The following is a 23,965-nucleotide window of genomic DNA, read 5'->3' on the forward strand; positions in this document are numbered from 1 at the left end:
CCCAGTAACCAGGGATTCGGGGGTGAAAAAGCCATGACCCTTGCCCGCAAGTAGCCACATCTCAGGGCAGCTGCTGCCCCGGTGGCAGTCCTGGCAGGAGACCGGAGCACAGAGAAACCCCACGCAGGCCCTCCGCTGGGTGGGTCTTCATTTCATGTTGGTTCTTGGTTTTCTTCAGGTTCCCACTGAAGCTAGACTCCAGCCTCCTTGCCTGGTGCGGCGATCCTCTGCCCTCGGTCCTCTGCCCTCCGTCCACCTGCCCTCTCCAGCAGGGGTCCCCTCTTACTTCTACATGCTCCCCCCAGCCCAGATGAGCTGCCTTTACCTGCGATTCAGGCTCCCACCTGATGCTCAGAACAGCCTCCCAGAAGCTGCCTCCAGTAGAGCCTTTGGGGCCACATAGGCCTGAATCCCAATCAAGTGTAAGTAAACATTGTTTTTTAATGTTAATTCTTAGGGTATTTCTTTTTGTTGTTGTTTTTTAAGTTTATCTTTGAGAGAGCATGAGCGGGGGAGGGGCAGAGAGAAAGGGAGACAGAGATTCTGAAGTGGCTTCTGCTCTGACAGCAGCCAGCCCGTCTCAGGGCTCAAACTCATGAACCGCGAGATCGTGACCTGAACCAAAGTCGGACGCTCAACCTACTGAGCCACCCAGGCGCCCCTAAACATTTTTATTTAGAAGAAACTAGATTCTCAAACTCCTTATCAGGATGGGAAGTTTCTACAGTCGTCTTATGTATTGCCTCTGCATGGGGGAGAAGAGGAAAGGCTTAAAGAGAATTCAGAGTATTTATGCCTTAAAACATACATCACTTGGGGGTGCCTGGCTGGCTTAGTCAGTAGAGCATCTTGGGGTGTTGAGTTCAAGCCCCACGTTGGGCATGGAGCTTACTTTAAAAACCTGCGTTTTCACGCACAGAGTTGGATAGACACACAGATTAAAAGGATGGTAAGTAGATGATGGAAAGGAAGTTTCAAAGAAAAATACAGCACCTGGAGTATTATCGTGTAGGGCATCCCATTTGGGGGTAGGACAGCTTGTCAGGGTTATGGGCCTCCTAGTAGGTACGGGTAGTCGTCACAGGTCATGAGATACCTTTGTTAAGAAGGTCTTAACAAGGAAGGTCTGCAAAGAATATTGGAAAATTAAAACAGGACCTGCCTTTGGAGCTTTTTCTTTAAAAAAAAAAAAAAAAGGCCTTAATCTCGTGGAGTATCTTCCACCAACAGTTAAAGAGCCTGCAGTCTGTCAAGGCTTTTTGCTAGAATTCCATCAGCGCTGAGAGAAGAGGCAGGTCCAGGAAGCTGACGGATGAGACAGAAAAGAGACAGGAGAGGGATGGCAGCAAACGAGATGAGACGTGCAGGTGCTGCTTCTGCGAACACCTGGGCTGTGGGAACCCTGTTTGAATTCGTGGCGAAATTGGGATGCTGTTAGAGGGAGTTAGGGACAGGGTCCGTCAGGTGTTTCAGACATGACAGCGTGAGCAAGGTCTAGGTGATAGTTGCCTGGGCTTTGGCTCTCGGAGGAGTTCGCTCTGGTGAAGTGCTGCAAGGAAGTCTGGGGCCGGGTTAGGGAAGAGGAAGTTGGGGGGCACTGGTTGAGGCACTGGTTGAGTCCAGGAGGCCTCTCTGGGCAGGGCCCTTGGAGCAGAGCTCCGAATGAAGTGAGGGGCCGGCCCCACAAAAACCTGCGCTTGGCCTGTTTCTGGAATCAGCCCGACACTGAGGCAGGAGGCGCTGGGTATGGTCGAGGAGTCTGAAGAAAGCTGGACATGAGGACGGGAGTGAGGAGAGGGCCGAGGGATGGGCCCGGTCAGGCGCGTATAGGGCTTGTAAGTATGAGGGACACCGGGGCAGGTACGGGGTAGGGGGTTCACTGGCTGCTCTGTGGAGACAGACCATGGGGGGGAGGGCAGGGCGCCCACTAGGGAGCCAGCCCCAAGTTTGATCCATCTCAGACTCCAGGCTCGAACTGACAGGCACGTGCCACCTCTTAGCCTAGAACCCCCAAAGCACATCGTCTGGTCCCAAATACAGGAAGTGGAGATGGGAGGGAGAAAATGGTGGGGGAAACTCCCGACTTGGGGACCACATGGGATTGCTGGTCGTGGTACGCGTCAGATCCTACCAGACACAGGCCCGGAGGCACCGCCCCAGGGAGAGGGTTAGAGCGAGCGTCCCGTTTGGTCACGTCCAGTTTGAGAGGCTCGGGAGACGTCCAAGGGGAACGAACACACAAGCGGGGAAGGGAAAGGGCCAAATTCCCCAGCGCGCCCCGCCCCCATCCGTCCCTTAGTGATTCTGTGCCACGAGAGTCCCCAGCTGTGCTCTTCCCGGACGCTGGTGCGATCTAACAGTCCTGGTGTGGCTTCTCCACCAGCACAGGGGTTGGTGGAGTCTCTCTGGTGCAGACGTTCCGTTCCAGAGCCTTCGGTACGAGCTCAGACAGATGAAAAGCTGTGTGTAAAGAACGAGCTTTCTGCAGAAGTGGAGAATCCGGCCCGGCCTTCCCCAGTAGCGCTTCCCGGCTTCCCGTGGCCCCTCCTCCTGGGAACAAAGGACGATGGAAAAGCCCGTGGGTGGAAGGAAGGCCCGGACCCCAGAGGAGGAAGTGCATTCACTGAAGGACACACCCGAAGGAGAGAAAGCGTCGTCTGGGGAGGAAAGGCCAAGCAAGAGGTCCACGTTGGCAAAAAAGCACGGCAAGGAACCCGGCCCGAGTCCCGAGGATGAGGAACATTTATTTGATGCCTTCGATGCTTCGTTTAAAGATGACTTCGAGGGGGTTCCCGTGTTCATCCCTTTTCAGAGAAAGAAGCCCTATGGGTGCAGCGAGTGTGGACGCATCTTTAAGCATAAGACAGACCACCTCCGCCACCAGCGGGTTCACACTGGAGAGAAGCCCTTCAAATGTGATCGGTGTGGGAAGCTGTTCAGGCACAGCTCTGACGTCACCAAGCACCAGAGAATCCACACCGGAGAGAAGCCCTTTAAATGCAGTGAATGTGGGAAGGCCTTTAACTGCAGTTCGAATCTCCTAAAACATCAGAAAACACACACTGGGGAGAAGCCATACGAATGCAAGGAATGTGGGAAAGCCTTCGCCTACAGCTCATGTCTCATTCGCCATCGGAAACGCCACCCGCGGAAGAAGCACTGAGCGTGGGGAAGCCGTCTGCCGAGAGTCGGCGTTCGCGCCCGTGAGAACCATCCAGGGCGGGCCTGTCCCGCCGTCCCCCATCCGACGTCTGATGGAGGCCGGGCGCCCGGGGGCCGTGCGCTCAGTGCACCTGTGCTTGTGGGTCTCCACCACCAGCGGGACGGTCAGCCCAGCCCGGTACACGCGTGCTGGAGCGGGGTACAGGCCATCTCCAGGTCGAGACACCGTGATAACATGGGAGACGCGTGCAGCTGTGGCACCAGAGACGGTGAGTGTGATTGTGTCACGGCCGTCTGGGCGGGAGGGACAGCTGGAGCTTGCGAGCGGCCCAGCACCTCCCCCTGCGGCCTCCCTGTGGCACCCGCTCTGGTCTCTGCCTTTTCACCTGCTCCTTCGAAGACTTCAGGCTGCAGACTGCTGACCTGCTGGGCCCCCAGCCCATCCCCGCACAGCCTGGCAGGAGGCCTGCGGTCAGGTCCCCACAGCGCTGCACCAGACACCTGCTGTCCCCACTCGGCTGGCCGTGGTGACAGTCCTGTGGTTTGTGTCTGGCTTCCCTCCTTGGGCTGGAGCACCAGTCCTGGGACTCAGCTTCCCCTTCCCCCACTGCATCCCCAGGAACTGGACCCCCTGGCCCAGCCCCCAACCCCGGGTGAGCAGCCTGACTCACCCAGATGGACCACTCAGGACCTAGATGCTGCCACCATGGGCGATTCCTGCCCTGGACGCGTGGTGGGGGCCCCAAGGGTGTGAGGGCAGCTTCGAGCCAGCCTGCATCTGCCATGGGGGTCTTCAGACATGAGGCAGTGTGTGTGCCCTGCCCTCCGGGGATCAGCTCTCCAGGTTAGTTTCGCTTCTTAATGCCTCCCCTCCAAGTTCTATCTTATCCCCCGGCCAAGTCCACATGCTGTGCCCACCCTCTGTTTTCCTCCAGGAATGGTCTGGATGGGGTTCCATGCTCTGCAGAGCGGGGTGCGGTTGGTCCCAGAATTTCTTGACAGCACAGGGGGAGTGAGGTGACTGTCGGCCAGGCGGTAATACAGCTTTTTACTAGGAAAACGTTGATACCTACACTTGCAGCTATTTGGACCCCCAAAATGGGGATTCTGTCCTGGAAGAAGGTCCTGAATTCAGATGCAGACGCGTTTCCCAAGCAGGTGGCCCCAGACGCCAGAGCGCAGGTGCTCGCGGAGGGAAGGTTTCTCCAGGTTAGATGTTTGCTCCTGTTCTCTGTCAAAGCCATGATGTTGTACACGCCCCTGCCTGAGCTGAGCCCCCCACGCAGCAGGCCCCCCCACACTCGCCCCTGGCGGGACCAGGATGTAGAGGGGAGACACGGCGTATGAGCCTGGGCTGGAAGGGCAGCTGCAGAGGACACGCGTGGGACGTCTGTGAGACCTGTGTCCACACTGTCCACTGGGCGGCAGTGCCCTCGGTTTCAAGGCTCCCCGTGTTGGTGTGGCTCGTGGCCCATCTCAGACATCGTCCTTGTAAACGGTGTGCGCTAAGGTTTCAGGGGCACGGGGTCATGATGCCTTGAGTACACTCTCAAGTTCGAAGAAACAGACAAGTAAGACACGTATGTGTGCTGAGAGCAAGGAAGCAAATCGCTTGAGTGTCGGCCTGTCCTGAAGCCAGAGCAAGGCCAGCAGGTGTTTTCTGTTGAGGGCCGGATAGTAACTGTGCTTGGCTGTGGGGCCCCACGGGCTCTGTGTGCACTCAGCTCAGCTGTGACATGCGGCCTCACTCACAGACAACACAGGCGTGAACGTGTGCCAGCAAAGCTTTATTTACAGAGACCGGCGGCAGCCAGTTTGAGCCTGTTCTGGATGGAAAGTGTGTGAGGGCCACCCGTCGGTGCATGTTGCAGCCCTTCGGAACTGGGTGCTGGCAGGGGAAGCTGGGCGCAGAAGGTGGAAAGAAACTCTGGGGGGGAGCCCATCTTGATGTACTGGAAGGCAGGGTGTGGACACACGGACGTCAGCCATGGCCATGGCAGCGCCCACGCACGTCCAAGGGTGTCTGAGGCCACTTCAGTTTAGTTGGGTTTTTATTTACTACAGTATTATAACACCCCGGGATATGTATGTTAATACGTAACGTGTCGTTACATAACGTGTGTGTTACAACACGTGACGTACGAGGGAGCGAAACCACCGCTTTCTCTGTTATCCTGAAGGCCGCAGCCACTAGCACACCTGACTTGTACCGCTGCCTAATGGTGCGTTGACGGGAAGGGTTAACGGTTTCCTAAGAAGGGCACGTAGGCTGTTTCTGATTTAGGGCATTATAAATCACGCTGAGATAAATATCTCGTCTGCATTTAGGGCCAGCAGGACAGATCCCCAGAAGGGGAATCGACAGGTGGAGACCATTCTGGCAAATCCCCTCCTCCTGGCCGTGCCGGATAGGCGCCCCCACAGCCCAAGGACGGCAGGCTTGCCCCGGCCTCTCCAGCAGCAGGCAGGTGGGTGTCCGTAAAGAAACATACTCTGATTCTCTGGCTTTGATTTCTTTTTTTTAATTTTTTTTTAATGTTTTTATTTATTTTGAAGGAGGGAGACAGAGCATGAGCAGGGGAGGAACAGAGAGAGAGGGGGACACAGAATCCGAAGCAGGTTCCAGACTCTGAGCTGTCAGCACAGAGCCTGACGCGGGGCTCGAACCCACGAACTGTGAGATCGTGACCTGAGCCGAAGTCGGACGCTTGACCGACTGAGCCACCCAGTCGCCCCGGAAATGTTTTTTAAATACAGCTTACAATCATGAGAAAAATCACGAAGTCACACTCAACTCGGTTAGTGGCCACTTTTGCCTCCTGGCGCTCTGGCGAGGCAGATGGGCTATTTCTTCTGCGTTCGCCACCGTGGTATCACACCGCCACCGGGCCCCAGAGCCAGATTCCCAGATTAATCTCTGCCTTGATGGTTTTTCTGTTGTTGTTCAAACGAAACTCATATCCTAGGGAAAAAACCCTCTCAATAACCTGACTCAAAAAAAGTACATAATGAAAGTTATAAAGTCCTCCAGCCTCCAGGACGCTGAAACAGGACCTGCCAGAACCTCGGAGCCACTGCATCCAGCAGTGGGGACGCCAGCGGGCGAGCTAGGAGTCGGCTGGCTGGGCCTCCGGCTTCATAAGAACAGCAGCAGAAGGGGGCAAGTAACACGCCCGAAAGTATCAAAACCAGTGGGGGTGGAGGCTGTCGAGAGAATTACACAGGCAGAAGTTGGGTGTTTGAAAGGACTGTTGTGGCTTCTGGGCGCAGCTTGGTCAGCTGAGTGCCCGACTCTTGATTTCAGCTGAGGTCCTGGTCCCAGGGGCGTGGGATCAAGCCCCACATCGGACTCCGTGCTGAGCGTGGAACCTGCTTGAAATTCCCTCCCCATCTCTCTCTCTCGCTCTCTCTTTCTCCCCCTCTCTCAGCCCCTCCATCCCCCTTGCACTCTCTCTATAATAAAATTTTAAAAAGGAAAAACGGATTGTTAAAGCTGGCATCGTGTGACAGTAGCGTCCAGGAAAAGGGAAGGAGCCGGTAAACTGTTACGGATGCAGAGGGAAGGTGACAGCAGGTCGTCGGAGGAAAAGACAGCGCACCGAGCCAGTGGCTGTGAGCGCGTACGAGACGGGTTTTAGGAGAAAGGGCAGGTGGTGAAGCCAGCACGACAGGGCGCCGCCCAAAGACCCTGTCACTGCTGCACAGAGTGTGTCCCCAAAGAATTCAAGTCAGGTAGTGTGAGTTCAAGAAACAAAATTCTAGTCTTGTGTGGACTCAGACACTGGAAAGAAGAACCAGCTCACCTTCTATGGGCTAGTAGAGCCGTGATGTCAGCAGCACAGCCAGCGCCCCCTGCTGCCGGACGGAATAGCGACAGGCTGCGTCCCGCGCGGCGGGGAAACGTCGTGGAGCATGACCAGACCGGGTTGTTTCAGGAAGGCCAATGTGGCTTAAAACGGCTATCAATTCTCACACTAACAGATATTATTATCTTAACAGCTGCAGAAATATTTGCCAAAATCCAACATCCGCAAATAAGGAATACAATAGAATTTTCTTTTTTTTTTTTTTTTCAACGTTTTTTATTTATTTATTTTTGGGACAGAGAGAGACAGAGCATGAACGGGGGAGGGGCAGAGAGAGAGGGAGACACAGTATCGGAAACAGGCTCCAGGCTCCGAGCCATCAGCCCAGAGCCTGACGCGGGGCTCGAACTCACGGACCGCGAGATCGTGACCTGGCTGAAGTCGGACGCTTAACCGACTGTGCCACCCAGGCGCCCCAGAATTTTCTAAAGCCGATGCAGAATATCTCCCCAAACCGTAGCAGCGCTGTGCCCTAGGGCTCCGTGTGGCCAGTGCCCCCTGCCCTCGGGGTTTCCCCTCGGCGCCATCTGGAGCGAGGCTGGGAGTAACGTGTGCGCACGGCCTGGAATGGGAAACCCCTCCTGGGCGTATAGCAGGCGATGCTGCTGTCTCCGTGGCATCTGACAACAGTCCCAGGTAAGGCGTCAGTGAGGATGCAGCCCGTTGTCACGTTGAAGGTCGGCGGAGTTCACTGAGCTGTGTATGCGGAATCAAGCAGGTGCGTGGAGGCGCGGGGCAGCGTCGTTCGCGGTGGCCGTCGGCGGACATGCCCCGGGAGTCTCACCAGATGAACAGATCCACGAGACGTGGTGTAGCCACACGACGAAATGCTACTCGGCTGAAAGAAGAACGAGCCCCCACGCCCGCCGCCACACTGCGGAAACGGTGCCGAGTGAGAGAAGCCAGACGTGGCCCTGCCGGCTGCTGTGCGGCGCGCAGACAGAACAGCAGAGTGGAGGTTACCAGGGGCGGGGACGCGAGACCTTCACGGGTGCAGCGTTTCTGACGGGCACGGTAACCAGGTTAGGGGTGTAGATCGCGGTGGTGGGTACACAGCGTTGTGGGTACTTAATGCCGCTGAATCGTGCGCTTCCGACGGCTGAAGTAATCAACACCATGTCGATTTTACCGCAGGGACAGAAGCCCATTGGGTTTGATGTGCTGGTAACAATATGCAATTTTAAAAGCTATCTATCCGTTCGGCAGCAAAAATAGCCCGTCCTAGCAAGTTAAAGATGTGCCCTGTCATGCTCATGTAGAAATTTCACTTATTAAAATATCTTACAGAACTTTTGTGTGGGTGCCCAGAAAGCCACGTGCAGTGACGTTTAGCACGCGGACTGTCAGAAAAGTTGGAAATAACTCAAATGTGCATCAACAGTGGACAGACCCTCACCACCGCCTGCGCATCTCAGAACGCTGAGCGAACTCAGTCGGTCACAGGAGGTCATTATTATAAAGCGCAGAACTGAACAGCAAGTTGTTTGGAAATATCAGTGCAGTAAAACGAGACAGAGACGAAAGAACGGCTCACACCAAACTCAAGAGAACGGCTCCTCGGGCAGGCGAGGCCACGTGGGCTCGGGTTTTTGGGTGGCAGCTAGTCCCTGAGCCGTGTGGATGGTAAGCGGGTGTCTGAGCTCTGTCCCGCGCCACATCACATACACTGCAAGCTTATGTGTTTGACACAGTTAAACCTTGGTTTGCAAGCATAACTTGTTCCAAAAACATGCATGTAATCCAAAGCGAGTGTCCCCATAAGAAATGATGGAAACTCAGATGATTGATTCCACAGCCCAAAAACATTGGTATAAAAATGATTACAATACTGTAACATAATACAAAACAGAAAAATAACCTGCACTTGCCTTTGAAAACCTTTGTGCCTGGTGTGAGGGAGACAAGACAGAGGAGGGTTACTGTGTAGGACGACTGCCACCTATTGGCTCAATGGGATCTTTCTTTTTGTGCCACTTTATTTTTTTTAATTTTTATTTTTTAATGTTTGTTTATTTTTGAGAGAGAGTATGAGCGCGGGAGGGGCAGAGAGAGTGGGAGACACAGAATCCGAAGCAGGCTCCAGGCTCCGAGCTGTCAGCACAGAGCCCGAAGCGGGGCTTGAACCCCCAAACCATGAGATCATGACCTGAGCCGAAGGTGGATGCTTAACCGACTGAGCCACCCAGGCGCCCCTTTTGGTGCAACTTTAACAAGGAACCTATCCAATGACACTCGCTTTCGCCTCCTTTTGAGGATTTCGCGGAAATGTGACATTGCATTCGTAACAGTCCCTCAGAGAGAGAGAGAGAGAGAGGGGGAAGAACCATTGGCTCCGTTGTGATCATGTGATGTTCGGTGCCACTTGTGACCCTATTGCGAGACATCACTCATTTATCAAGTTAAAATTTATTAGAAATGTTGGCTCATCTTGCAGAACAAGTTCCTCACAACCCAAGGTTTTACTGTATTTTATCTTCTAACTTTCTTAGCTTTTTGAGAAACAGGGAGCACTTTTCCCCTGGTTCTGTCGCCTTCCAGGTCTGGGGCCCATCCCCCTGACGGCGTTGGCGAACACCAGCTTCCACGTGACGGAAGCCAGCTCCTTACTTGGGTAGTTGTGGCTTCCCGACAACGAACCAGGTAATAATTGCATTTCTTTGTTCAGAAGGTTTTCCTTGTCCGTTTCCAGTTGTGAGAGCAGATCACCCCCAGTCAAGAAGGTCCTGATGCAATACGCCTAAACATGAACCTCAGGCCTGACAGAATTCCGGTCATTCCCGAGCTCCGAGGACGGATGGAGATCTGTACGGAAGAGGAGAGGAAACCCCCCGGGGTGAGCAGAAAGAAAACGTCTAAGGGACAGGTGGGGACACTGGGCACAGGCAGGACGGGCAGCTTGGCGGCAGAAAACCCACACCGGGAGATGCCTGCCAATGAGTGGAGAGAAGGGGTTCACGGGCGAACTCCCTGAGGCAGGGGGTGCCTTCACCTGGTTCCGAACCTGGACCCGGAAGGCCACAAAGTTCACCCCTCCGGCCCCACCCCCCCAGGAGGCCAGTCCTGACACCACCGGCCTTCTAGGATTGTGTTGCAGGCAAGTCCAGGACTCCCCAGCGCTCTGCTCCTGGAAAGTCCCAGAGAAAGGCCTTTTCCAAGTGTGAAAGCGCTGGGGTGGGGGGAGGGGCGCTGAGCATGGTTCCCGTTGCAGGAGGAGCAGTTAGAGGGCCCTGCCCTGCATGGAGGGCTCTGCGACAGCAGGGGCACCATGGAGGCCTTCGAATGGAACAGACACGGGGATGGCTGCGGACGCAACACCGATCGTCCTTACCACTGGCATCCCGTGAGTTGGGCCGGCATCCCGTGAGTTGGGCCGGCATCTGTCCCTCCCAGCTTCGTCTGGCCTCAATCTGAGGGAAGGTGGGAGCCAGCACCGTGGGAGAGTGAGCAGTGAGGGCCGGGGGGGGGGGGGGGGTCTGCTCCCTCTCCCCACAGATCGGGGGGCTGACCCGTGGCTCTGGACTCTGGTCTCTGCCAGGTCCCCTGCCTTCCTGGGGAGCCTGTAGGCATCGGGATGTCACCTGGGCTTGATTTCTAGTGACCTCTTGTGTCCATCCCTAGTCTGGACACCAAAGTGTCATTCCTTCCCCTGCAAGTGAGCTAGGCCCCCAGACACGCCACAGAGCGAGGCAGGACTGGAGGTGGTCCTGTGCTCGTGGCAGAAGCCTGTGGCACAGGAACACTTGGGACGTGCTCTGGACCGGGGCAAGCGAGGGTAGGGTTCTTAGCAGGGTGGAGGGGTCGTCCAGGGAAGGGAAGGGAAACAGTATTGGGACCAGAAAGGGCCAGTTCAGGGCGGGAGTGGCCAGGACAGTGGTGGCCAGGCTCCGGGTCTGTGGCCTGAGGACATGGCTTTGCTCTGGGGCAGCCCAGGCCTTCGGGGACCTCTGTGCAGGGAGCTTAGAGTTCGTGGTCTCCCGGTGTCGTCCTCACAGACCCCAGCCGCCTGTTCCACAGACCACGAGCTGGTGGTCCCCCCCCCCCCCCCCCCGCCCGCCCGGGACCCGGGACCCGGGACCAGAGTCCTGCCAGGGTGCAGAGCTCGGGGGCAGCCTGGCGCTGCTGCCCGGGGACTCTGCGGGTGTCCGAGGCCTGCAGGGGGAGTACCTGGGGGGCTTCAGCCCCAGTGCACACGTGGATCCGGCGCTGGGGGGCCCACACGCCCCCTGTCCCAGCCCATGTGCCCCAGGTCACTGCAGCCTTCCCCGCATGGCCTTCCGGTATGAACACGTGTTTGTTTCCTGGTGAGCTTGAGCGCTGGGTGTACCGGGGTTCTCCTTACACCGCTGCTGAGGTGCGTGGCCCTGTCCACACGTGGCCAGGCGAGGTGGCCGCTGGGACTGTCCGCACACAGGCTCGCACAGCTGGTGCTGGTGAGCCCGTGAAATGTAAATTTCCAACTAGTCATGTCTGTTGAACTTTCCTTCAGCCCTCAGTGAGTGTGTTCGACGTCTGGAGACCTGTTCTGTCTTGTTTTTATCCTGGTTCCTATGGTCTACACTTCACGCGCTGTCTTAATCCAGAAGGGTGTTGCCTGGGTTCTGCACTCCTTGCCGGCTGCTTCCCATTCATCCCAGAACGCTTCTGTGTCCTATTTCCTGTGGATACTCTGTTTCCCTGTAATAAACCTCAGTTCTGACCCATTCACTGGGTCCCGTTCATCTCCCTGCAGTTTGGGGGTGCAGTCGAGACTCCCCAGGGAGGCGCTGCCTCACATTCACCAGACTTGTAAGAGATTGACGCGTCAGTCAGAGGAGGATTTGCGGACTTAGCAGGAGAGTGGCCCCTCGTGTGACAACATACTGTGTCCCTCAATAGACACGGTCTTCTCGGCCCCAGATTCTGGGAGACTACCCGTTCCTTGGTGGCCTGATGCCTGCGGTCGTAGCCCTGGAGGGGGTCTGGGAGGTGCCCCGCCTGGGATCACCCCCTTCAGGCCCTAAGTCCTGAAGAGCTCAGGCTGGCCCTCCCCCCACGCCCTCATTCACGTTGCCTTGCATGGAACAGCCATCCTCCCGAGGGCAGTCCTGCCCCCAGAAGGGGATATGGTAGTGTCTGGAGACATTTTTGGTTGTCCCAGCTGAGGGGAGGTGCTATACATGTGGGTGGGGGCAGGGAAGCTGCCCAGCGCCCCGCGGAGCACAGGATGCCTGGTGGCAAAGGACCCAGCCAAGGGCAAGACTCGAGTTAGACCCGAAGTCAGGCGATGGGCCGGGGTACAGACAGGGCTGTTGACGAGGCTTATGGGCTGGAAAGCAAGGTGAGGCAGCTTTGAGCAGAAACCTGAACACCGACAGGATGCTGTTCGGGCTGAGGAGGCTGGTGGGACCGCAGGACCGGGGCCGAGTCCCCGGAAAGTGGGGCAGAGGCAGGTGGGAAGTGTGATTGGCCCAAAGGCTCAGTAGCAGTAGCAGTACCCCCACCCCCCCGCAGCTCCCCATCCTCCTAGGGAACAGGAGTGTGCCCTGCCCCACTTTGAAGCTAAACCGGCAGGGCCACACACGGCTGGCCAGGAGAGGAGGAGGGGCAGACTGAGAGGGGAGCAGGGAGAGGTGAGCCCCCAGCCACCACTGTGTCGTGGGCCACACGTCCAAAACAGAACTTGGCTTGTGGCCAGCGACCCATCTCAGCAGACCTGTGGCCATACTCTGGACTGAACCCCGAGTCGCCATGCCCCACACCCCACCCAACTGCAGGTGCTGTCAGAATTTGATCCCCAACACGGGTCCTACCCAGCCTGGTCTCCATCTAAACCGCCGGTCTCCTCCCACCTCCCTGCTGCCCCAAACCAATCTTAAAATGCACCTAAGATCTCACTCCCCTGCCCAGGACCTTCGGTACCTCCTGGTTCCTAATCATGGCTTCCAGACTACTCATCCACCTTGATCCAGCTCCCAGCCTGCCTGGGCTCTTCCAAACCTTTGGCGACACTCGTGTCTCAGGACCTTTCACGTGCTCTTCTGCTTTGAATACTCTTCCCTCCAGCCTTTGTGTGACCAGCTTGCCCTACTCCCTCCCTCCGTTCCCCCCCCCCCGTGATGTCACTTCCTTGGTGAGCTCTCCTTGGACCACAGAGCCCTTGTGTGCTTCCTTAAAGCTTTTACACCTGTAGTGTGGGTGTGTTTGCCAATTTGTTGTTTCTCTCCCACACGCACTAGAATGTGAGCTCCACTGACGCCAGGAGCTGGCCTGTCCCAGGTATGCCCTAGGGCCTGGCATTAGATCAGGCGGAGGGGAGCCGCCGCAGGGGATTTTTACAGGGCCTAGCGGCTGGAACCCTGCATGTGCGGGGAGTGAGGCTGGCGGAGCTGGGAGCAGGCAGCAGCTGTCCGCACTTTCTACGTTTTGGCAGGAGTACGTTTTGCTGCGGGCTGGTACCGGCCTGTCTCCCCCCTCCCGCCCCCATACACACACACACACACACACACACACACACACACACACAGTGAGTCCTTCACAAGCCCCTGGTCTTCCAGCTTCTCTCCTGCCTGGGGCCAGTGTCCAGATGCTTGGGCTTGGTCTCCCCTCCCTCCGCCCCGAGCATCCCTGCAGCTGGGGGCTCCCTGGCTGTGGGTCTTCCCTTCCTGTCTTCATGCTGTCCGCCCGCCGGGACTCAGGGCCAGCGCGGCAAGCAAATGCCTGGACGTCCATCCCTGCTGGGTTGGTTCACAGAAGCTGTTTGCAGCTATTTGCTTTTCCTAACAAGAAGGAGACTGACGCCTAAATTTCTTTGGGGGGATGTATCAGAACGAGGCTGAAAAAGACTTCGGAGGAACAGCAGGAAGAATTCCATGTTAAGTTTGGGGAAATTTTGTAACAGCCGCTCCTCAGGCCCTAGGGTTTGGGAACATTTTGGTGGTAGGCAGTTTAGAGGGGCCCTTGAGACAGTCCAAAAAAGGAGAGTCTGTTTTCAGCCAGCTCCCCAGCAACCGGTGGCCGTCCAGAAGGAACACCGCGAGGGAAGAGGTGCCCCTGAGGATGCTTTGGGTGCAGCTCTTCGGTGGACTAGGGGCTGTTGCCGCCGGGAGGGCTCGGGGACGGCGAGATCGCTGCGGGGCTGGGGGCGCCCGTCCCGCCCGGGTCAGCCGGGCCCTCTCCGCGCCACGGAGGCGCCGGTCCTCCGGAGCCCAGAGCGTCCCGGAAGTGCACGCGCGAGGCCGGGGCGGGGCGAGGGCGCACTTCCGGCCGGCGCGCGGGCGGCCGCCTCCCGCTCGGAAGGTGAGTGGGCGCCGGGTGGCGGCGGCGGCGGGGATGCTCGGCCCGGCCGCCCGCTCGCGCTCGCGTGGCGTCCCCGCGGGCCCTGCCCCGGGTGTCCCCGCGCTGCCGTGACCGTGGCCCGGGCTCGGCCCGTGGGGCGCGGGTGACCGCCCAGCCGGAGCGGAGGCCTCCGCGGGGTAGCGGGCCGCAGCGGGCTCACTGGCCCCTGGCGATCGCGAGGGTCCGCTTGCTGGGCGCCTCCCCGCGTCCCCGGAACCCCGGCGACGGGGTCGTCGCGGTGCCCACTTTGCAGGTGGGGAACGGAGGCTCCGAGAAGTCCGCAGTCGCGAGTGTGAGCGCCGGACCTCAGCCGGGGCGGGCAGCGCTCCGCCGCCTAGCGCCCCGAGAGCGGGCCCTTCTCCGCGGGGCGCGGGCTCCAGGCCGGGAGGAGAGCGGAGGCGGGGGGTGGGGGGGGGGCGGGGAAGGTCAGCCGGTGGCCGGGGCATCTCTGTCCCCTCCGCCTCCAGTCGGTTGCAGCAGTGTGGCCCCAGAGTTTGTGCTCGCGTCCCGGTGGGCGTCCCTGTGTGAGCGCCACCTCCGCGCAGGCGGCCCGGGGCGGAGGGGGGGGCGGTGCGTGCCCTGTCCCGACGAGTCCCAGCAGGTTAGCCGAGTAACAAGATGAGAGGAGCGTGGGGACCTGCACCCAGATGTCATGCCTGCAGCCCCACCCTGTGTCCGCTTATGTCCACTTCCCTGAGTGTCTGTGACCCTTCCCATCACCAGGGACCGAGGGCTGCCCGGGAGGCGGGGGCTGACCGGGATGGCCCAGGCGCCGCTGAGGAGCCCTGTTGGGGCTGCCTCCCCACTTCCTCGAACCAGATACTGTTTGCAACCATTGCTTAATGTGCTTTAACTTTTGTTCTTCCCATGCCCTCTTCACATCCCAGTAAGCAGTCCTGCTCCACCACAGTGTGAAAGAAAAGTTCTTCTCACGTGGGACCGAACCACTCTTGCAAACCACATCAAAGCAGAGTACCTTCCACTGCCAAGGAGGCTCGGGCAGTCAGATGTGGTTGGCAGCCTGCAGCCTCTGAGGGCTCTTCAGGGTCTGAGGGGGACGGTTTTCCTCCCAGGAATTGTGTTGTTAAGATTTAATCTAGAATGTTTGTGCTCCAGCAGGCAGAGTTCAGTTTCCCACCCTCCTCCTCCTCCTGCAGCTCAGTACACCCGCAGCCCGCTGCTGTAGCGTGGGAGGTTTTCAGGGAGGTGCAGCGTGCCTTAGGGTGTGGGCCGGGAGGACATCGAGGCCATCGCTGGGATGAGGGCTCAGGTCCCCACACATGTGCTGGTGCCGCCCCGCGGTGGGGTAGAAGAACCGGGGGCCTAGCTGCCTCTCACCCCAGGTCCCACATGGCACCTCTTGACATCCTTGCCCCTCTCCGCCGGCGAAGGAGCCCCCCGTTCCCCATGGCTCATCGGCAGTTGGCATCGCCCCCACCCTCCACACACTCCTCCGACCCCCGTCATCCTGCCATGGTTTTCATTTCCCCAGGTCCCAGGTGTGCATACCTTCAGCAGGCCTTGGGGAAGATGGCGACCCTGGGGGACGGTCAGGAGCCCCCTCGTGTCCCGTCCCCTGTCAATCTTGCGTCACCAGGGACACCTGGAACCCACCGCCTCGAGGCCCGGCTTCACCTCCACGGTCATCAACACGGTACTCACCCTGCGCTGCGCTCCCTCCACCTCCCTGCACCACCCGCCCACCCCGCACCACTGGCCGCGCGGCCAGAAACAAGGCAGCTCACGGCTGCTGGGGCTCCTGCACCCTGGCACTTGGGTCGGGACATGGGCAGCCGAGGTTGAGGCCGGAGACTGAGCCTTGTGAGCAACAGCTCCCTAGGGGGCAGTCCCCCAGGACCATGTTGGGCAGGCAGAGCCCTGTGTCTGCTTGTCTCCCTTTATGAGCCTTTGCTCCCACACCAAGAAAATAGAGCACCCTGAGTTCTGGGCCGGCTGGTCTGGGTTGGGGCCCCCAGGGACCTGCAGGGATGCAGCTGCCAGCCTTGTGCTACCCTCCTGGCGGAGTCTCGGGATGTCAAAGTCACGGAAGTAGCCAATGACTAGTCAGCCACGCCCCGTGGCATGCGGTGCCCCCTGGGTCCTGCTCCTGCTCAGTCCCGGGGTTCTGTCCACGCCCATGTTCCACAGGAGACCTGGCCTTACAGCTCAGGACACACATGAGCTGATGACAGCCAGGTCAGGGGTCGGCATGCGTCTCATCCCACCTCTGTCCTAGTGTGCGGGCACTGAGCCCAGGGGCGTGGCTCGGGGCAAGGCTCGCCGCGTGCCCGGAGCCCTCCTTGTCGGGTCTCAGCGCCACAGTGAGCAATGGGATGACGGTTGAGACATGCCAGGCTCTGTGCCAAGGGCTGTGGGTCATCTCGAGGTCCAGTGACCACACTCTCTGGTGGCCATTAACAGATGAGGACAGTGAGGTCCACAGAGGTCACGGGGTGGCATGAGGTCACACACAGCTAGGGAACGTGTCATTCACCCCCCAGGTTGGTCTAAGGCCGAAAGGGCAGCAGCGCCTAGCTGGCCCCACGCTGTTCCTGGTTCCAGGAGCCATCCTGGCCCCTGCCCATCCCTGGGGTGGGCCGGACTGGGGGTGTGGGGTGGGTACGGAGCTAGGTGCTGCGCACAAGGAGCCGGGACGGCACCCAGCACATGCGCCGTAGGCCTTCGCCGGGGTGGCCGCCTCCCCCCGCACGATGGTTCAGGGCCTTGGCCGGGGCTCCCCCGTGGCTGTGCTCCTGCCCCGTGCGGTCGGGACTCTGAGGCCCACCCTTAACCTCCACATTTTCCCGCCACCCTCACCACCGCCTGCAAGGCAGGACCTATCCCCATGTTCCGGACAGGGACATGGGGGCCCAGACGGGAGCCAATACAGGCCAGTGGGACTGAGAACACATCAGGCTGACTCAAGCCCATGCCCTCAACTCCCTCCCCGGACCGGGCCCAGCAAGCCGTGGCTCACGGCTCACAGCTCCTAAGTGGCATGGACGCGGGACCGGGGCGGGGCTGTCCTGGAAGCCATGCTGACCACATTGGCTCTGCGGGATGAGAAGGCTGGTGCCCAGGATGCAGGCCCTCGAGCCCACGCGGCTTGGGGCTGCCCCTGGTCCAGTCTCCGGGTAGCAAGAGCCCAGAGGGGCCCGGCTTGGCCCCCTGAATCACATCCAAGTGCCTTGTGTGCCTGGGACTTTGCCCAGTGAGAGGCAGTGTTGGCCGCAAACAGCAGCCTCAGCGCTCCCTGGACTGTCCAGGAGCAAGTGGGCAGGGCCTGCCGGCCAGAGAACGAACCAGGGTTGACCCTAAAGAAGAGAGAGGCGGGGCCTCCAGCAGGCCCTCCTTACAGGCTCTGAGGGGTGTGGTCATTGAAGGAAGGGGCGTGGCTGGAGGGGAGGCGGAGGGAGGAGAGGCGATGCTTTCATCCCTCCTCCTGGAAACTGACCCCGCGAGAACTGGGCCCCGCCACCAATCGGTTACCCGGGGCAGGATCTACCCCTCGCGGTCTCGGAGCTCATTTCTTCTGTTGGGGCGGTTCCTCGGTGTTCCAGTGTCTTCCCTGGAGAGACCCCAGCATTCAGGAACCTGCCCAGGGCCCTCCAGCCAAGGGGGCTGGGACTTACGGAGCCCCAGCTTCCCAACTCCCAGGCCGGAGTTGGTGAGGTGGGCCAGAAAGCACATTGGGGGTGGGGTCCACCCTGTGAAGCCTGGGGCCCCTCACGCTCCCACCCCCCACCCCCCCGGGACTGGATCCCATTAGTCTCCCACGTCCTCCTTACACAAGAGCCAGTTTCTAACTAGCTGAGCACAGTGCTGGTGGGCTGTGAGGGTGTCCGGCAAGCCGTTGGTCCGCCAGAGCAGGTGAAGGGAGCCACATTCGCACAGGACACTTGGCCGGCCCCTGGGGGTGGTGTGGGCATAAAGTCGCCGAGGCTGCCCCTCCCTGTGCCTCCAGAGCAGGGAGCTGGGCAGGAGGGGGGCAGAACGGGACAGACACATTAGGAGCCAGGTCTGTGCCGAACCAGCCAAGGGGCCTGCCACAACAAGGCTGTGCTTCCAGAATGCGTTCTGGAAGGTATGGTCTGGAGCCCTGCGGCTGGAGGGGCAGTCTGTGGGCAGGAGCAAGTGACAGAGAAAGACACGTGGCCCCAGGGTGGGCGGGACGACCTGTGTAGCCGGGGCAGCACCACCCCCCACCCCCAGCCAGGGGCTGGCCTTCCAGACCAGGCCCCTGGCTTGGACACCTGAGACCTGAACTCTGGTTACCCCCCACCCCACTCACCCCTCCCCTCGTCCACACCCGGGCATGGACTTCCTGTACCACTTTACGAACAAGGAGCACCCCTTCCTTCTAGAAGAGTTCCTGTTGCTCCGTGGCCCCAGAACCCCACCCACAGCCTTCCCCCCACCCCCAGAAGGCCGGCCCCAGGCCTGGGCGCCTCCGCTGAGGTAGAGCAAGCCTCTCCCTGGTGCAGGTGCCGTGTCACAGCCTCCCCAGAGGCGGCCGGTGACGGGGGGACACAGCGCTGAGCAGCGTGGGAGGTTGGTTCAGTAGGGGGCCCCGTGAGCAGGAACCAGCATGTCCACCTGGTGGGACGCAGCCCGGCCAGGGCCCGGGCCCTTCACGGAGGGTGGGGGGCAGTTGGGGGCCCAGGGAGGGGAACGTGTGCCGGTTGCACCCCAGGAAGGCCCAGGCGGCTTTGGTTAGGACACACACCCTTGCCCCTACTCCAGAGCAACCAAGCAGTGCCTCGGGACCCTCACGCTCAGGAGAGGGGTGTCACGTGGCTTCAGCGTCTACCCAAATGGCTCTTGGAGAGCACCAGCTCCCCAGGGGCACCACCCGGGAGCAAGTGGCACCTGCAGGCAGCTGATCGAGGCCTGGGCTAGATTGGAGAGGAGGGGGAGATGAGCCCCGTCCCCTGTGCCCCCAGACTCCCCCGGCTGCAGCCCTGAGGTGCTCTCCCAGCCACCGCAGGAGGAGGAGGAGCGGTCCCACCTGGATCTCCGAGATGTGGAGGAGGTCCGGATCGGCCGAGGTACCTGCTGGCCGGGTGGGTGAGCAGAACCCCGATCCGGGCCCTGCCCACGGGTGCGTCTCCCCACGGCTGCCCCCTGCCAGGCTCTTTGCCGCACCCGCCGCCGCCAGGACACTGGGTCCCACCTGTCCCTGGCTCGGCGTTCACTTCTGTCCCTAGTGGCCTCTACCCCGTTCCGTCCAGGCGTGTCGCTGACATTTCCCCAGGTTGTGAGTGCGGTCCAGACCCCTTCCCCGGTCCAGAGCCCATAGTCAGTCGGCGTCTTCTGCTCAGCTGCGCTCCCGTCCCCCTGCCAGCAGCCAGGGTGTCGCCCTGGGCCCCCTCTTTCCCGTGTGTAGTGCCCTCAGCCTCCACTTGTCCGCTGCTCTGGTCCCTCAGCCCCTTGCCACCCCCCACCCCGTGTGAAGCCGGCAAAATGCCTCCTCGGGGGCTCTGTCCCATACACTGAGCACTCCGGAGACGCCGGAGGCTTCAGAGCTTGGATCCCTGGGAAGCCGACCCTCCCTGCCACAGTGTCAAGAGGGGAGTGGAGGAGCCAGGCCAGGAGACAGCTGCCCCCGGAAGTGCTCCGGAGGGGCACGGGCCTGCGGAGCCTCGGGAGGGGGCGAACCCCGCATTTCTGCCGGGAGCCTGGGCAGCACTTTTGGGAGGGGGGGGCGGGGCTTGGCTGCCTCTCTCTGGGTCTGCCCTCGCCCTGGTCCCCAGCACTGTGGCGCCCCCTACTGGTGCCATCCCGCTCTCCGTTTCTGATTCCAGATTCCGAGGCGGAGCCGGCTCCCTCCTCTCCCCACCCCCGCGACCCTGAAGAGGAGGTGCACCAGGACAGGGGGCCCCTGAGGAGCCTTCCCCGTAGACCCAAGTGTGGGGACAGCTTTGGGCAGGAGTCCAGCTCGGAGCGGCCCACGGGCCAGCCGCCGGGGACCGCGCCCTGCCCCCAGAAGAGGGGCACCTGGCGCGTGACGCCGCCGCCGCCGCCGCCGCCGCCGCCGCAGGGAGCCTCCGGGACCGAGGGGGACCCCGAGCGGGCCGCCGAGCCGGAGGGCGGCTTCGGCAGGGGCCCGGGCCCCGGGGTCCGGCAGGGCGGCCCGCGGGCCGGGAAGCCGCACAGGTGCGAGGCCTGCGGCAAGAGCTTCAAGTACAAGTCGCTGCTGCTCAAGCACCAACGCATCCACACGGGCGAGAAGCCGTACGCCTGCCACGAGTGCGGCAAGCGCTTCCGCGGCTGGTCGGGCTTCATCCAGCACCACCGCATCCACACGGGCGAGAAGCCGTACGAGTGCGGCCAGTGCGGCCGCGCCTTCAGCCACAGCTCGCACTTCACGCAGCACCTGCGCGTCCACAACGGTGAGAAGCCCTACGAGTGCGGCGAGTGCGGCCAGGCCTTCAGCCAGAGCTCCAACCTGGTGCGGCACCAGCGGCTGCACACGGGCGAGAAGCCGTACGCCTGCAGCCAGTGCGGCAAGGCCTTCATCTGGAGCTCCGTGCTCATCGAGCACCAGCGCATCCACACGGGCGAGAAGCCGTACGAGTGCCCCGACTGCGGCAAGGCCTTCCGCGGCCGCTCGCACTTCTTTCGGCACCTGCGGACCCACACGGGCGAGAAGCCCTTTGCCTGCGGCGCCTGCGGCAAGGCCTTCGGCCAGAGCTCGCAGCTCATCCAGCACCAGCGGGTGCACTACCGGGAGTAGCGCGCGGCGGGCGGCCTGCGGCCCCGGGCGGGGGTGGGGGGCGGCGGGGCGGCCCCCGATGGAGGGGGAGGCTCCGGAGAGAGGGCCCCCGCCTCCTGCCCCCGTCCTGCTCGGCGCCGGCAGCCCCGCGGGCCGAGTGGCCCGAATAAATTCTTTTTGATTGACGGAAGTAGGAGTCGCCCCTGCCTGTCCCTGGAGAGGAGTGTCCCGCGTCTGGTCTCCTGGGACCTCCCGGCGGTCCTAACTGACCTGGGCCTGGAGGCCTCATGACCGACCTGGAGCCACAGCCGGGTGTTTCCAGACGCAGAGAGCCAAGGCGGGGCGGGCGAGGTCGGGGCTCACCCTGCCTCTGCCCCAGGCGGGGTGCCTCCTGTCGGTTCCCGCAGCCGCAGCCACGCGCCAAGTGCTCCAGACACCAGAAGGTGGGGCCCGGACCGTGCGCCTCCAGAGAGGCCTAGGCCTCTGCAGCGGCAGCCGGGCCTTGGCTTCGGACTTCCAGTAGGCACAGAGCTCAGCCGGGTGGGGAAGCAGGCACCTGCCCCCTCCTGACCACTTGCGACCCCGCTCCGTCCCCACACCGAGGGGCTGCCCGGCCCTTCCCCCAGCTCAACTCCGAGCCTCACCTCCCCAGTTCCAAGCCTTTCGGCCGGGACCCTGTCCTGAGGGCCCTGCGGTTGGGCTGCCTCGCCTCTCTCGGCCCCACTCCCAGGGCCCCGTGGCCACCAAGCACTTTGGACTCTCGCCATGCGCCCCCGCTCCAGGTGAGGGCAGCTCTAGGGGAGAGGAGTAGATGTCAGTCTCAGGACATCAGCTGAGGCATCTCTGCTGGTGGCGCTGTGGCCTGAGAGAGGAGGGACGGCGACCTTCTTCGCACTCTTTGCCCTCCCTAATACCACAAGGGTTTGCGGGGCCTCTGCCCTCCAGCAACCAGGCCGCAGAGCCTGCACGCACAGACCCCAGGGCGTCCCGGGGAGCAGTGGCATCAGGCCGAGCGCTGGAAGGGTCATCCTATAGCCTCTACGTGGAGAGTGCACTTGGACACCAGCACCAGGACCCGACCCGGCAGGCAGCCCCCAAGAGCAGAGCCTGGTGGTCCTCCACACCACCCTAGACTATCCCACAGACGCCTGTGCCCTGCACACCTGTCTAGAAGGACTGGATGGGGCAGCGCCTGCATGAGTCAAACCGGACCTTTTTGTTCTAGTCAGTCTTTCAACTGATTAAATGAGGCCCACCCACACTGAGAGGCAGCCTGTTTTACTCAGTCTACTAAATGAAATGTTGATCTCATCCAGAAACAGCTTCACAGACATACCCAGAATAACGTTTGACCAAATTTCTAAGCACCCCATGGCTTAGTCAAGTTGACACACAGAATTCACCGCCACAAGCAAGGATAAGAATTGCACCTGATGCCATAGCGTTGGCCCAATGCCTCCTGCTACAGGTGTGCCCTCTCACCAGGACACAGAGCAGAGCTTAAAGCAGGCCCAGATCCAACTCCTTCCCTTGTAGCCACCAGAGGGGCAAGGGCTATTCCCAGCCCCAGGCACCTTGGAACCATCCTGAGGAGGGGGCTCTGCTGGGGGCCCTGCCATTCACCATCCATCCCCGGGCCCGTGGCTGTGACCAGGGAGATGGGCCTTAGACACTGCCTTCAGCCTGACTCCTCGGTCACGCCACCTGCCTGGGCGGAGCTGCCGGGATGGGCAGACGGGACCAGAAGCGTCCCCTGCGCGTTTCCGATGCCAGTGTCATCCAGACACTTGCCTTTTTTGGTTGATCTGCAACATCCCGAATTGGGCTGCCTCAGATTGCCCGGGGTTTCAGTCTGAGAGACCCTCGGTTCATGGTGGAGAGCCCAGAGGCAAAACCAACACGTGGTCTGTGGAGCCATCTGCTGTGGGCCACGTGCCCCTCAGCAGGCGGGAGGGATCTCCCAGCATCCAGCTTCTAAGGATATTCGATCTACTTTGTAGCCCAGCTCTGCCACTCGCCCTGGGCCATCTTGGGCAAGGTACATTTGGGTTGCACGGGTCTATTGAGGGTGACTCTATGTCACAAGGTTTCTGTGAGCACTAGACGAGATTGTGTGAAGAACCGGCAGACACAGGCCAGAGTCAGAAGTTAACAAGTATGGGTTCCTAACCCTCATGGCCTACCATCTGCAAAATAATTATCTTCTCTCCCGTGATGGTTTGTTGCATTGTGTTCCTGATTCATTCATTCAAGAAACCTTTCTCGGGCCTCTGCACTGTGCTGGGCGTGTCCCCACCTAGGAGACTGAGTAGGACACGGCAAGTTTCATCCAACTCGGTCCTCAGGGTGCAGCAGCACAGTGGTGGCTCTGTGCCTCTGCTGCACGACTGAACAGTCACTAGGAGTCACCCAAGTGTGTCAACGGTCGGATCCCCCGGCTCTATCTCTTAAACCCAAGGCTCTATACTAAAGCACATCTGGCAGGATCCCGACGTTAGTGAAAACCAGGCAAACTGTTCTTCCGGAGACCCCTGTAGAGGAGTACTTCTGGCCGGGATCTGGGGGCTGGAGGAGGGCCGAGCTGGGTACAGACCCCGCCGAGAGGGTGTCTCCGGCCGGGGTCTCGGGAGCTGGGGAAGGGCCGGGCTGGGCCCAGACCCCTTCGCGGGGTCTCCATTATACTAGTTGCGACGCTGGAAAAACTGCAAGCCAGACAGGCAGTTGCGGAGAGGAGCGCCTCCGCCAAGCCAAAAAGCGGCGCCCGGACCCCACCGAACCGGAAGTCGCGAAGAGCAACCCGGAAGTGCACCGGAAGGAGCGCGTCCCTACCTCCTCCCCGCGCCGCCCGCCGCGTCCGGCGCCCCTAGCGGCGGAGCCTCGCAGAACGGCACCGGCGAGAGGAACCGGG

The 23,965-nt window shown here is 60.6% G+C and overlaps 2 protein-coding genes across 8 annotated transcripts; both read left to right on the plus strand.

Annotated features, from left to right (window-relative positions):
- Positions 1–305: 305 nt before the first annotated feature.
- On the plus strand, positions 306–7,220 carry ZFP41 (ZFP41 zinc finger protein). Of its 3 annotated transcripts, XR_009253584.1 has the most exons (4): positions 306–422; positions 2,384–4,006; positions 5,491–5,630; positions 5,719–7,220. XR_009253584.1 is itself a non-coding variant. In XM_058699321.1 (3 exons), the coding sequence occupies exon 3, from the start codon at positions 2,567–2,569 to the stop codon at positions 3,161–3,163; it is 597 nt and encodes a 198-aa protein (XP_058555304.1). In that variant the 5' UTR covers positions 308–422; positions 1,719–1,835; positions 2,384–2,566; the 3' UTR covers positions 3,164–3,175. The 3 variants fall into 3 exon arrangements, 2 of the variants coding, with proteins under 2 accessions (XP_058555304.1, XP_058555303.1); XM_058699321.1 differs by lacking the exons at positions 5,491–5,630; positions 5,719–7,220 and adding an exon at positions 1,719–1,835 and having other exon boundaries at positions 308–422; positions 2,384–3,175; XM_058699320.1 differs by lacking the exons at positions 5,491–5,630; positions 5,719–7,220 and having other exon boundaries at positions 309–422; positions 2,389–3,175.
- A 3,000-nt stretch (positions 7,221–10,220) lies between these two features.
- Positions 10,221–22,322, plus strand: GLI4 (GLI family zinc finger 4). 5 transcript variants are annotated; one of them, XM_058699311.1, is made up of 4 exons: positions 10,221–10,368; positions 15,835–15,996; positions 19,286–19,390; positions 20,147–22,322. In XM_058699311.1, the coding sequence occupies exons 1-4, from the start codon at positions 10,221–10,223 to the stop codon at positions 21,076–21,078; spliced, it is 1,347 nt and encodes a 448-aa protein (XP_058555294.1). In that variant the 3' UTR covers positions 21,079–22,322. The 5 variants fall into 5 exon arrangements, with proteins under 5 accessions (XP_058555294.1, XP_058555295.1, XP_058555292.1 ...); XM_058699309.1 differs by lacking the exon at positions 10,221–10,368 and adding an exon at positions 13,537–14,303; XM_058699313.1 differs by lacking the exon at positions 10,221–10,368 and adding an exon at positions 14,310–14,595.
- The last annotated feature ends 1,643 nt before the right edge of the window (positions 22,323–23,965 follow it).

Source organism: Neofelis nebulosa, chromosome 14 (assembly GCF_028018385.1).
Source record: "Neofelis nebulosa isolate mNeoNeb1 chromosome 14, mNeoNeb1.pri, whole genome shotgun sequence".
In the NCBI taxonomy this organism is placed as follows: domain Eukaryota; kingdom Metazoa; phylum Chordata; class Mammalia; order Carnivora; family Felidae; genus Neofelis; species Neofelis nebulosa.